Source organism: Protopterus annectens, chromosome 1.part1 (genome assembly GCF_019279795.1).
Source record: "Protopterus annectens isolate FY-2018-M chromosome 1.part1, PAN1.0, whole genome shotgun sequence".
Taxonomy (NCBI): Eukaryota; Metazoa; Chordata; order Ceratodontiformes; family Protopteridae; genus Protopterus; species Protopterus annectens.
The window spans coordinates 945633065-945645602 of record NC_056726.1 but is presented as its reverse complement, the minus strand read 5'-3'; the positions used below and the strand labels follow the sequence as shown (position 1 = coordinate 945645602).

The 12538-nt window shown below is 44.4% G+C and overlaps 1 protein-coding gene across 6 annotated transcripts in view; it reads left to right on the top strand.

The window, feature by feature from the left end:
• Window positions 1–12538, top strand: part of ASAP2 (ArfGAP with SH3 domain, ankyrin repeat and PH domain 2) — a 2005955-nt gene that overhangs the window by 1770924 nt on the left and 222493 nt on the right. For 5 of the 6 annotated variants that reach the window (XM_044079114.1, XM_044079099.1, XM_044079106.1 and 2 more), the window contains one exon: window positions 11480–11653. The exons of the other annotated variant lie outside the window; for it this stretch is intronic. In XM_044079114.1, coding sequence (XP_043935049.1) covers window positions 11480–11653 — 174 coding nt within the window. The remainder of the gene's footprint in view (window positions 1–11479; window positions 11654–12538) is intronic. 6 annotated transcript variants of the gene reach the window in all.

Below are 12538 nucleotides of genomic sequence, written 5' to 3'. Positions count from 1 at the left end.
GAGGCATCCAACGCCATTTTCTTCAGGCTTTCTTGCCGCACGGTGCCCAAAGCAGAAGCAGTTCGCAAGTGCCGGTCGGCCAACACCTGAGATTTTCGAATCGAATTTCAGTCCGAAGTCTTCAAAGCTAAGTACCCCGTTGGGGAACCTTTTCTTGCCTCAGTCCGATGTCAGAAAAAGTTAACAATTGCATTTCTTGTGGGAAGCAAATCCCACCTACCTTGCCTAAGCCCAGACCACAACGTCACTGGTTGTCGGTTCTGTGCAAGGTTCAATAAGCAAACTATAAAGCGACGCTTTGATTTCGCACGACACTACTTCAGTAGGAAATTTAATTACACTATGCCGACGGAGCAAATGACTACCGGCGTGCATAAAAAACGCAAAGATAAAGACAGGCAGCCTGGATCCAAGCCAGACTCCGAGGCCTCGGCTGGGCTGGTCGCCCGTTCTCCGGTTTTCAGTGAGGCGCCTACGCAGCCCCTGATGACCGCAGAATTGGAACCCCTGACCGCTTCGGATTCTCAAGCAGAGAGTTCTAGGCCAATGCAGCCATTTTCTTTAGGCCCTACTGACAACATTGCAGAAGGAGAAGCCGGTACTGCGGAAACACCTTCGGTTACAGAAGGTGTCTTCAGACCGACTACTCTCACCATAAAATCTTATGCTAAGCTTAAAACTCCTCTAAAACCAAAAAAGACTGCACATCAGTCTCCAGTTCAAGGCCCCATGCCTAAGAAACAGATTCTTAAAATGGCTGAAGATTTGATTTCTTTAATCAGGGGTTCCCAACCTCCCCCCCAGACAAAAGGCCTAGACAAGAGGAGGATTATGCCTTCTCTGATCAAGTGTCCATTTCCTCAGGCTCCTCTGAGGAACAGGATTACTCCTTTCCCCTTATGAAGATTCTGATGCTGAAGATTCCATTCCCTCAGCTTCTCCCCCTGAAGACTGTTCCTTTGGGGAAACCTTATATACCATGAGGGGACATTTCCACTGGGAAGGTCAGGACTATTCTGACTCAAAGAAAAGGCTCCAACAGTTTCTTTTACTCCCCCAGCACAGACCACTTGCTATCCCTCCAGTTTTAGACATTGTGGGTGATGATTACTTAGAATCTAGTCTAAATCCAGATTCTCTGCCTCCTGCTCCAGCCAAACCAGATAGATATTATAGAGTGCCTGACTCACACAAATTCCTTTACAAAATCCCTGTTGCTGACCCAGAGACAATCTCCCAGGGTCCCAAAGGGGCTAAGGCTTCTATGGCTAAAAATCCTGTACCCTCTGAAAGGGACTCCAGAGCACTAGATATGAGAGCACTAAATTGTCAATTTCACATGCTGAAATACCAGCAATTCCTAATGTCTCAAATAAAACAAAAGATGAGCACGCACCCTCAGCAGTCTGAATTCAAAGAAATGCAGGATCTGATGCATGCAGCTGAACAGGTGGGCAAACATACTTTACAATGTGGATTTGATTCCTTGGAAGCTTCCTGTAGAGCAGCTGTTACTGGGTCTGTTATATGTAGGCATGCTTGGTTAAAGGAACAAACTCTGCCTGATCATGTTAAAACAAAGTTACTAGATGCACCCTTACAGCAGGATGTCTTATTTGGGGTTAAAGCAGAGGAGGTTTTAAAGAAAATGGAGGATAAGGCAAAATCTATGCAGACGGTCAAAGATTTCTTACAGGTACAACCCCCACGTTTTAGCAGAAATTGGCCAGCAAAAATTGGTCCTTTCCAGCTTCTGACAGACCACAGAGGGGTAAATACAGACGCCCATGGGGCAGAGGACAAGCACAAATCCCTTACAAACCTCGCCAATGGGGCAATGCAACACAGAAGGGAGGAGAAGACAGGTCCAAAACTACTAGAAGACAAACACAATGACTTAAACCTCAAACTGCCAAGCAAAAATCTCTTGGCAGCTCCCTTGGGAGGAAAATTAGCATTTTTTATAGACAACTGGTGCATCGTCACAATGGACAAATGGGTCCTAGACATTATCTCACAAGGATACAGATTCTATTTCCACACCTTGCCAAGGATAAAAGGAATGCCAAACTTGCCACAAAATCAATGGGCAGAGGCACAAAAACAAATTACAGCTCTCATGGACATGAGAGCCATTCAACTGGTACCTACACAGGAGCAAGGCCAAGGATTTTACTCAAGGCTCTTTCTAGTCCCCAGAAAGGACAATGCTTGGAGACCCATTCTGGACCTTTCAATTCTAAACGCCTTCTTGCAAGTACCCAAATTCAAGATGCTAACACTACAGCAGCTTCTTCCCATGTTGGGCAAGAAAGCTTGACTAGTAACGTTGGACCTCAAGGAGGCATACCTGCATGTCCCTATCAGACAAAATTGCAAAAGATACCTCCGTTTTATTGCAGGTTCAACCCATTACCAATTCTCTGCACTGCCCTGCCCTTTGGCTTATCTACTGCACCCAGGGTCTTCACAAAATGCCTGGCACCAGTAATTGCATACTGCAGACAAAGAGGAATTCAATATACCCATACCTGGACGTCTGCCTCAACCAAGAAGAAAGCAAGGACATTCTCTTACAACATCTGGCTTTTGCAAAACACCTTCTAAGTTGCCTAGGGTACACAGTAAACGAAAAGAAATCAAAACTAGTGCCCTCACAAAATATGACATTCCTGGGTGCCAGCTTGAATACAACGGCCCAGATGGCTTATCTGATGCCAGACAAACAACTACAACTAACTCAATACTTCAAAATAATGGCAACAAAGACCCAACTCCCTGCAAGAAAAATTCTGCAGGCCCTGGGCTTCATGGCATCTTGCATACTACTAATACCATTTGCAAAACTGCATATGAGGAAATTACAATGGTACCTGAAAAGCGTATGGACTCAACACAGCCACAGCTTGGAAACAATGATACCTCTCATTCCCTGCCTTCAACAGGGGTTTCTATGGTGGTCACAGGCATGTCACCTCAACAAGGGTCAGCCTTTCACCTTACCCTAGCCAGGCAAACTAGGACAAACAGATGCATCGGACTATGCCTGGGGGGCACACATGGCAGGACTGTGCTTTCAAGGCATATGGACTGCAGATCAAAGGAATCTGCACATCAGTCAAAAAGAAATGCTAGCTGTACAGAATGCTCTGACAGCCTTCAAGGACCTCTTACATTCAGGACAGCTTATAATAAGGACAGACAACACCACAGTAATGTACATAAACAAACAAGGGGGTACACACTCCTACCCTCTATGCAGGCAAGCAATGACCTTGTGGACTACAGCACTGGCTTACCAAGTTCAATTACAAGCTCAATTCCTGCCAGGGAAAAAACACATTGGCAGACGACCTAAGCAGAAACATCATGGACCCCCACAAGTAGAAATTGGATCCACAAGTATTTGCAATGATAACTCAAAATTGGGGGCGCCCAGACATAGACCTGTTTGCCAACCCCCAAAACTATCAGCTTTCAAAATTTTGCACAAGGACATTTCACCATCAAGCTTGGAAAGTGGACACACTCTCATTCAGTTGGAAAATGCTGACAGTATATGCCTTTCCTCCATTGCCCCTTCTCACAAAGGTGCTGCTGAAAGTCAGGATGGAGAGACCTCGAATGATACTCATTGCCCCGGACTGGGCATGCCAGCACTGGTAGCCTCTACTAAGGAACATGGCCCAGGGCCCACCATGGATTTTACCACAAATTCCTCATCTACTCACACAGCAAGGCAATCAGATTCTACACAGCCAGCTCAAAACCTTAAATTTGGCTGCATGGCAAATCACCTAAGCAACCAGCCAGCCCCTCTTTCACAAGCTGTTATGGATGTCATTCTGGAGGCCAGGAGACCCAGCACCAGGAAAGCCTGCTCAGACAAATGGAAAAGATTTTGCACCTGGAACCAAGCTAAAGGCCAAAATACCCTTTAGCCGGACATGCCTCAGATTCTACAATATTTAACTGAGATGTTACACAAAGGACTTTTTCATCTATTAAAATCCACACCTCAGCTGTTTCAGCTCACTACAACACAGATCCTCCCTTATTTTCACATCCACTTCTAAGGCAGTATCTCAGAGGGGCAAAAAACATTAGGCCTCCCAGGAGAGCACCAACACCAACTTGGGACCTAAATGGTGTTCTGGAAAAACTTACGCTCCCACCTTTTGAGCGAGCTTTCTCAGCTGACTTAAAGTTTATACCATGGAAGACTGCCCTGCTGTTAGCAATTTCTTCAGCCAGAAGAGTCTCAGAGCTACAGGCACAGTAGAGCCTTTCCTAATTTTTCATCAAGACAGAGTTTCTCTACGAACTAACCCCTCCTTTATGCCAAAGGTGGTATCCAGTGTGGCTCTAAATCAAACCATCCACTTACCCACCTTCTTTCCAAATCCACAGAACAAAGGAGAAAGACTCCTGCATTCCTTGGACATTCACAGGCAACTACGTTACTACTTGGATAAAACTAAGGCTTTTAGAAAATCTGACCAACTTTTTGTATCCTATGCTACAGCATCACAAGGAAAGGCTATCTCAACACAGACCATTTCCAAATGGATAGGACATTGCATACGTTTTTGCTACACCCATCATGGAAAACCAGTTCCTGCTAGCATAAAGCCCCACTCCACCAGGGCAGCAGCTACATCTACAGCCTTCCTCAGGGGGGTGCCAACCAAGGATATTCTGGAAGCTGCAACTTGGAGTTCAGTACACACCTTCATCAAACACCATCACTTACCACTTTACTCTAAGACTAGAGCTGGCTTCGCCACTGCAGTTTTTCAGGGCCTTCTTGTCTACTCTAACCCTGTTTGGCTCCACCTCCCATCCTTAGCTTTGGTATTCTACCCAAGTGTGATGACTGCAGCAGGGTAACACGATGAACATAGTACAGTTTTGTACCTACCATAAATGTAGATGTTCGAGTGTATACCCTGCTGCAGTCCAGGTTACCCTCCCTCCATCCCCTCTGACCTAACTAAAACCTTTCTATACCTTAAAATCTGGTACAACCTTTGTGGTGTATTTGCTTATAGCTGGAGGGATGTTTTGTTTGTGCTAAGCTTTTATTATTGGTACTATCTACTGACCATCTTTTGGGGGGGCACCTGACATTTGGGGCAAGAAAAACTGAAGAAAATGGCGTCAGATGCCTCTTATATACCCCTGGTGCACTGACGTCAGGGAAGAAGCGACAACAACCGACGCCGGACCAAGACTTTGGAATTCAGGCCGACTGCGGGACACCTGACGGCAGGATAACCCAAGTGTGATGACTGCAGCAGGGTATACACTCGAACATCTACATTTATGGTAGGTACAAAACTGTACTATGCTTGCTAGTGGCATGCGACAGACTTTATTGGTTCTAGGAATGTATTTGCTTAAGTAGCTGATGTTCATCGTGTTTCACTGTTGCAGTCATTACACTTGGGTTATTCTGCTGGCAGGCTACCCGCAGTCAGCCTGAATTCCAAAGTCCTGGTCCGGCATCAGTTGCTGTCGCCTCTTCCCTGACGTCAGTGCACCAGAGGTATAAAAGATGCAGCCGACATCATTTTCTTCAGTCTTTCTTGCCGTGCGGTGCCCGAAGCAAAAGCAGTTCGCAAGTGCTGGTTGGCCGACTCCTGAGATTTTCGAAATTGAATTTCAGATCCGAAGTCTTCAATAAAGCTAAGTACTCCGTTGGGGAAACTTTTTTCTTGCTCCAGACCGATGTCAGAAAAAGTTAACAATTGTATTTCTTGTGGGAAGCAAATACCTCATAAGGATTTTCATTCTTACTGTATTCCTTACCTAAGCCCTGACCACGATGTTGCTAGTTGTCGGTTTTGTGCTAGATTTAACCAACGCACTATTAAGCGTCGGTACGATTTTGCTTTTCATTACTTTGGCCGAAGGTTTAACTATATTAATGCCGTCGGAACAGCCAACGACCAGAGTTCATAAAAAGCACAAGGAAAAAGAAAGGACAGGCATCCAAGGTCCAAAACCGATGACGAAACCTCTTCTAGGCCAGCCACCAGTTCTAAGTGAGGCGCTTTCGCAGCCCCTGACACCCGCTACCTCAGATCCACAGGCCGCTCCCAACTCCCACGTGGAGACAACTAGGCCTCTGGATACTCATGGTGTTGGGCCTTCGGAAACTAATCCCTCAGATGGGTCCGGAGCCGCTGAGCAGGCATCGGCTTCTGAGGGTGTTTTCAGACCTACACAGCTTTATATCAAGCCAACTTCAGCATCCAAGACAAAGACTAAAACAGTTTTAAAGACAAGGAAACAAGTACAGCATTCTCCAGGACAGACTTCCATGCCTAAGAAACAGATGCTCAAAATGGCCGAAGACCTAATTACTTTGATCAGGGGTTCCCATCCCCCTCCTGATAAGAGGCCTAGGCAAGACACTGAATATGATTCCTCTGATCAGGTTTCTATTATCTCTGACTCCTCTTCAGAACAGGGATACTCTATTCCTCCCTATGAGGATTCTGATGCTGAAGAATCTATTCCTTCAGCTTTTCCTCCTGAGGATTACTCCTTTGGGGAAACCCTGCATACCATGAGGGAGCATTTCCACTGGGAGAGCCAAGATTACTCAGAAACTAAGAAAAGGCTCAGAGACTTTCTTTTACTACCTCAGCACAGACCTCTTGCTATTCCACCTGTTCTAGACATTGTAGATGATGTATTTTCAGAGTCCGGCCTGTCTCCCAACTCTTTTCCTCCTGCACCTGTTAAGCCAGACAGATACTACAGGGTTCCAGATTCTCATAAATTTCTATATAAAAATCCTGCTGCTGACCCAGAAACTATTTCTCAGGGTCCCAAAGGGGTCAAGGCTGGTACTGCAAAAAACCCTGTCCCCTCAGATAGAGATTCAAGGGCTCTGTACAGATGGGGGAAAAGTTTACACTTCTGCTACCTTTGCTGTAAGGACTTTAAATTGTCAGTTTCATATGCTTAAATATCAGCAATACTTAATGTCTCTGCTAAAACAGAAAATGTTGACATTCTGAATGTTCTGAGAACAAGGAAATGCAGGATTTATTGCATGCAGCTGAACAAGTGGGAAAGCATACTTTGCAATGTGGTTATCATTCACTGGAGGCCTCTTGCAGGGCTGCTGTAACAGATTCTGTCATTAGAAGGCATGCTTAGTTAAAGGAACAGACTCTGCCTGATCATGTTAAAGCAAAATTATTGGATGCTCCAGTACAGCATGATACTTTGTTTGGTGTTAAGGCAGAAGAGGTGTTGAAGAAAATAGAGGATAAAGCTAAATCTATGCAGACAGTAAAGGATTTCTTACAGGTACAGCCACCCAGATTTAGCAGGAACTGGCCTTCTAAAAATTGGTCCTTTCCCGTGTCAGACAGGCCACAAAGAGGCAGATACAGAAGCCCTAGAGGTAGACAACAGCCCCAGGCTTCATGCAGGCCCAAACAATGGGGTGCTTCTACCTCCAAAAGCGGAGAAGACAAATCACAGCCATATAGGAAACAGTCCCAATGACTTCCCTCTGCCAGTGCCAAGCATTTATCTTTTGGCAGCACCCTTAGGGGGAAAGCTAGCACTTTTTTCACAAAATTAGCACATGATCACCCAGGATAAATGGGTCTTAAATATAGTCTCTCAGGGTTACAGGTTCCACTTTCAAACCCTTCCAAAGGCAAAAGGTATGCCAGACCTGCCACACAATCAATGGCCAGAGGCACAAAAACAAGTTTCATCTCTCAGGGACATGAGGGCTATTCAGCCAGTGCCACAACAAGAGCAGGGACAAGGATTTTACTCAAGACTTTTCTTAGTACCAAGAAAGGACAAAGCATGGAGAACAATTCTGGACCTGTCTATTCTAAATACTTTTCTGGACATTCCGAAATTCAAAATGTTGACTCTGCAGCAGCTTCTGCCCATGCTGGGCAAGAAGGCTTGGCTTGTAACTTTGGACCTCAAAGAGGCATACCTGCATGTCCCAATCAGACAATCTTGCAGAAGATACCTAAGATTCATAGCTGGCTCAATGCACTACCAATTCTCTGCACTGCCCTTTGGCTTATCTACTGCGCCCAGGGTCTTCACAAAATGACTGCCTTATTCAAGCAGAGAACAAAGACATTCTACTAAAGCATCTGGCGTTTGTAAAAAGATTACTAATTTGCCTAGGGTATACAGTAAACAAAAAGAAATCAAAACTAGTACCCTCTCAAGAGATAATATTCCTGGGTGCAAGCTTAAATACAACTGCCCAGATGGTTTATCTCATGCCAGACAAACAAAGGCAACTGACTTACTTCAAAAGCATGGCAACAAAGACCCAGTTATCTGCAAGAAAAACTCTGCAGGCTCTGGGCTACATGGCATCCTGCATTCTGCTAATTCCATATGCAAGACTGCATATGAGGAAACTACAATGGTATCTAAAAAGTGTTTCGACTCAACATTGCCACAGTCTGGAATCATTAATTTCACTCATTCCCTGCCTGCAACAGGAGTTTCATTGGTGGGCACAGGCCTGTCACCACAACAAGGGACAGCCATTCACTTTACCCACAGCCAGGCAAACACTAACAACAGATGCATCAGATTATGCCTGGGAGGCCCACATGGCAGGAAAATGTATTCAGGGCACATGGCCCGCAAGCCAAAGGCATCTTCACATCAATCAAAAAGAGATGCTAGCTGTACAAAATGCCCTGACAGCCTTCAAGGACCTACTTCATCCAGGACAGCTGCTGATAAAGATGGACAACACCACAGTCATGTGGTACATAAACAAGCAGGGGGGGTTCACATACCTACCCCCTCTGCAGACAAACCATGATTTTGTGGAACACAGCATTGACTTACCAAGTACACCTGCAAGCACAATTCCTGCCAGGAAAAACAAATGCTCTGGCAGACGAACTAAGCAGAAACCTCATGGATCCTCCCGAGTGGAAACTAGATCCACAAATCTTCAGCATGATAACAAGGAAATGGGGATGCCCAGACATAGATCTTTTTGCCTCCCCTCACAACTGCCAACTTCAGAGATTCTGCACAAGGACTTATCACAAACGAGCATGGAAAGTGAATGCTTTGTCATTCAGCTGAAACAACCTTACAGTATATGCCTTTCCTCCACTGCCTCTCCTCCCCAAGGTACTCCTAAAGGTCAGACAAGAGAAGCCACAAATGATACTAATTGCCCCGGATTGGCCACGCCAACACTGGTACCCAATCCTAAGGAGCTTGTCTCAAGGCCCAGCCTGGACATTGCCTCAAATTCCTCATTTACTGACCCAACAAAACAATCAGATCATGCACAGTCAACTCAGAACCCTAAATCTAGCTGCACGGCGTATAGTGTAACCATTCAGAATACACCTCTCTCTCTAAAGTGGTTATGGATGTTATTTTGGAGGCCAGGAGGCCCAGCACCAGAAAATCTTATGCAGAAAAATGGAAGAGATTCTGTGCTTGGAACCAGGCACAAGGAATTGACACGCTTGTTCCAAATATTCCTCAGATTTTACAGTATCTAACTGAGATGCTGGACAAAGGCCTATCCTACTCATCAATTAAGATCCATGCCTCTGCTATTTCAGCTCATTACAATATGGACCCACCTATTTTTTCACATCCATTGCTTAGGCAGTACCTCAGGGGGGCTAAAAACATAAGACCTCCAAGGAGAGCACCAGTACCTGCATGGGACCTCAATTTTGTCTTGGAAAAACTCACACTGCCTCCTTTTGAGCCAGCCAAAACAGCTGAGTTAAAATTCTTATCATGGAAAACAGCTCTGCTCCTAGCAATAACTTCAGCAAGAAGAGTCTCAGAGTTACAGGCATTAATGGTTGTGGAACCTTTTATTATCTTCCATCCAGACAGGGTTTCTCTAAGGAAAAACCCAACATTTATGCCTAAGGTAGCGTTCAGTGTGGCTCTTAACCAAACCATTCATTTGCCTACTTTTTACCCAAACCCACAGAATAAAGGGGAGAGACTTCTGCATTCTTTGGACATACACAGACAGCTACGCTTCTACCTGGACAAAACTAAAACTTTCAGAAAGACTGAGCAACTTTTAGTGGCATATGCTGCAGGATCACAAGAAAAGGCTATCTCAAAGCAGACTATTTCAAAATGGATAGGACACTTCATTCGTTTCTGCTATTCACAACATGGCAAATCAGTGCCTAAGGGCATTAGACCACATTCTACCAGGGCAGCAGCCACCTCAGCAGCCTTCCTCAGAGGAGTACCAACCAAGGATATTTTGAGGCTGCAACTCAGTGCACACTTTTGCTAAGCACTGCCACTTACCTCTTTACTCTAAATCCAGGGCAGGCTTTGCCACTGCAGTTCTGCAGGGCCTTATAGCCACTCCTAATTCTATTTAGACACAGCTGCCCAACCTCAGCTTTGGGATTCAACCCAAGTGTAATGACTGCAGCAGTGAAACACGATGAACATAGTACAGTTGTGTACCTACCATAAATGTAGATGTTCAGGTGTATTCACTGTTGCAGTCCAGGTTACCCACCCACCATCCCCCTTTCTTTGCTGGGACTTATCTGTACTTCTCTATTCTATACAACCTATTTGATGTATTTGCTTGTAGATGAAGGTATTGTTTATATTAGTGCATGTTTTTATAAGCTATGTTTTTTAGCTTACCCTTTTGGGGGCACCTGACATCTGGGGCAAGAAAAACTGAAGAAAATGGCATCAGCTGCATCTTTTATACCCCTGGCGCAGTGACGTCAGGGAAGAGGCGACAACAACCGACACTGGACCAGGACTTTGGAATTCAGGCCGACTGCGGGTAGCCTGCCAACAGGATAACCCAAGTGTAAAGACTGCAACAGTGAATACACTCGAATATCTACATTTATGGTAGGTATACAACTGTACTTTCCTTTATATCACAACATATGTACAGGATTGTGGATGTCCTAGAATGTGGTAATCTGCTTGAAAAAGTATCAGGTTATCATTGCTGGAGAATGTGTACCCAACCAATAACCTGTCAAGGAGGGTCATGTTGAATCTCAATTGTTACAGTAAGAATTTCCCTCTCAGTTCTTTATTTTTTTTTTAATTGCACATATTGTGGAACTGTTTGCTGAAATATTTTTGAGTAGTGTACAGTATGTCTGTAATATAGACACAAAAGTGAGAGAAAGTTCCCCTTCTGCAAGCCTAATATTTTGTTATAACAAGTTCCTTAAGTAAATGTCTCAGATGACAGTTTTAAAAACTGTTTACATAAACTTAATTAAAAGGTGATGTAACAAATGCAGAACTGGAGTGTAAATAGGTGGAAGAAAGAACACACATAAGAGAATGTCCTGGGTTATGGGTATAAGGAGCTGGAACAAAAACATTGGCATTAGAACATTATGTATTTTATATGCACAGTAATTGTGCTAAATCAATAAAGGTAAATATGTTTCTGCTCTAATTTTCATTGCAGCTCAGCCTTCTGTATCCGGCAGTGGTGTGCAGGCACCTTCCACTACATGGAAAAATAGCTCCATAATGGATAATGGTAGCAGGCAGAGGTCGTCTTCTGACCCCCCAGCTGTACAACCACCTCCCCCTCCTCCGCCTCCTCCTCCACCTCAGCGGGTTACATCAACAGTTCCAAGTATGTGTTTTGTGTCATGGTGATGGCCGCAGAAAATCATGCAATTTGCTGTTACAGAGTTAAAAACATGTATTTTATTTTGCCTTTGTTTGGTGCGTTGTAAAAGCAACTTGTATTGTCTTTCCTCAGAGCATAGTAAAACTGTTCCTAAAGCCTTCTCAAATGCTAATGGTTCTATGAAAACTTATCATCCTACCTGTAAAACTGCCATTCGTTTTTTTTTTTCCCATCTATTAGTTTCTTTCCAGTCCTGTTGACTTCTGAGCTTCTGGACCTAACCTCACATGCATTTATTCCATGGTTACTGTTCTGACCTAACCTTTTACCCTTGATTTAATTTTTTAAGTGTTATTTGTTAACCCTGTAAATGAACTGGTCAGCTGCAGACCCCTTTCTGGCCACAGCTATGATAATATGGGCAAGGGTGAGTGATGTCTTGGAGTACCCATTCAGCCAGCCTGTGTGATTTTGAGAGGTGGAAATAAACAAGAGTATTTGAAGAAAAGCCACATAGAGAAAGAAAAACATTACTTCAAACAAACATTAATCAAAAAAACAGGTTTAAACTTTGGACACTGAAGCTGAGAAATTGGAACCTAAGCAGATGTTCATCGTGTTTCACTGTTGCAATCATTACACTTGCATTATCCTGCTGGCAGGCTACCCGCAGTTGGCCTGAATTCCAAAGTCCTGGTCTGTCGTCGGTTGCTGTCACCTCTTCCCTGACGTCAGTGCACCAGGGGTATAAAAGATGCAGCCGATGGCATTTTCTTCAGTCTTTCTTGCCACGTGGTGCCCGAAGCAAAAGCAGTTTGCAAGTGCCTCGGCCGACTCCTGAGATTTTCAAAATCAAATTTCAGATCCAAAGGCTTCAATAAAGCTAAG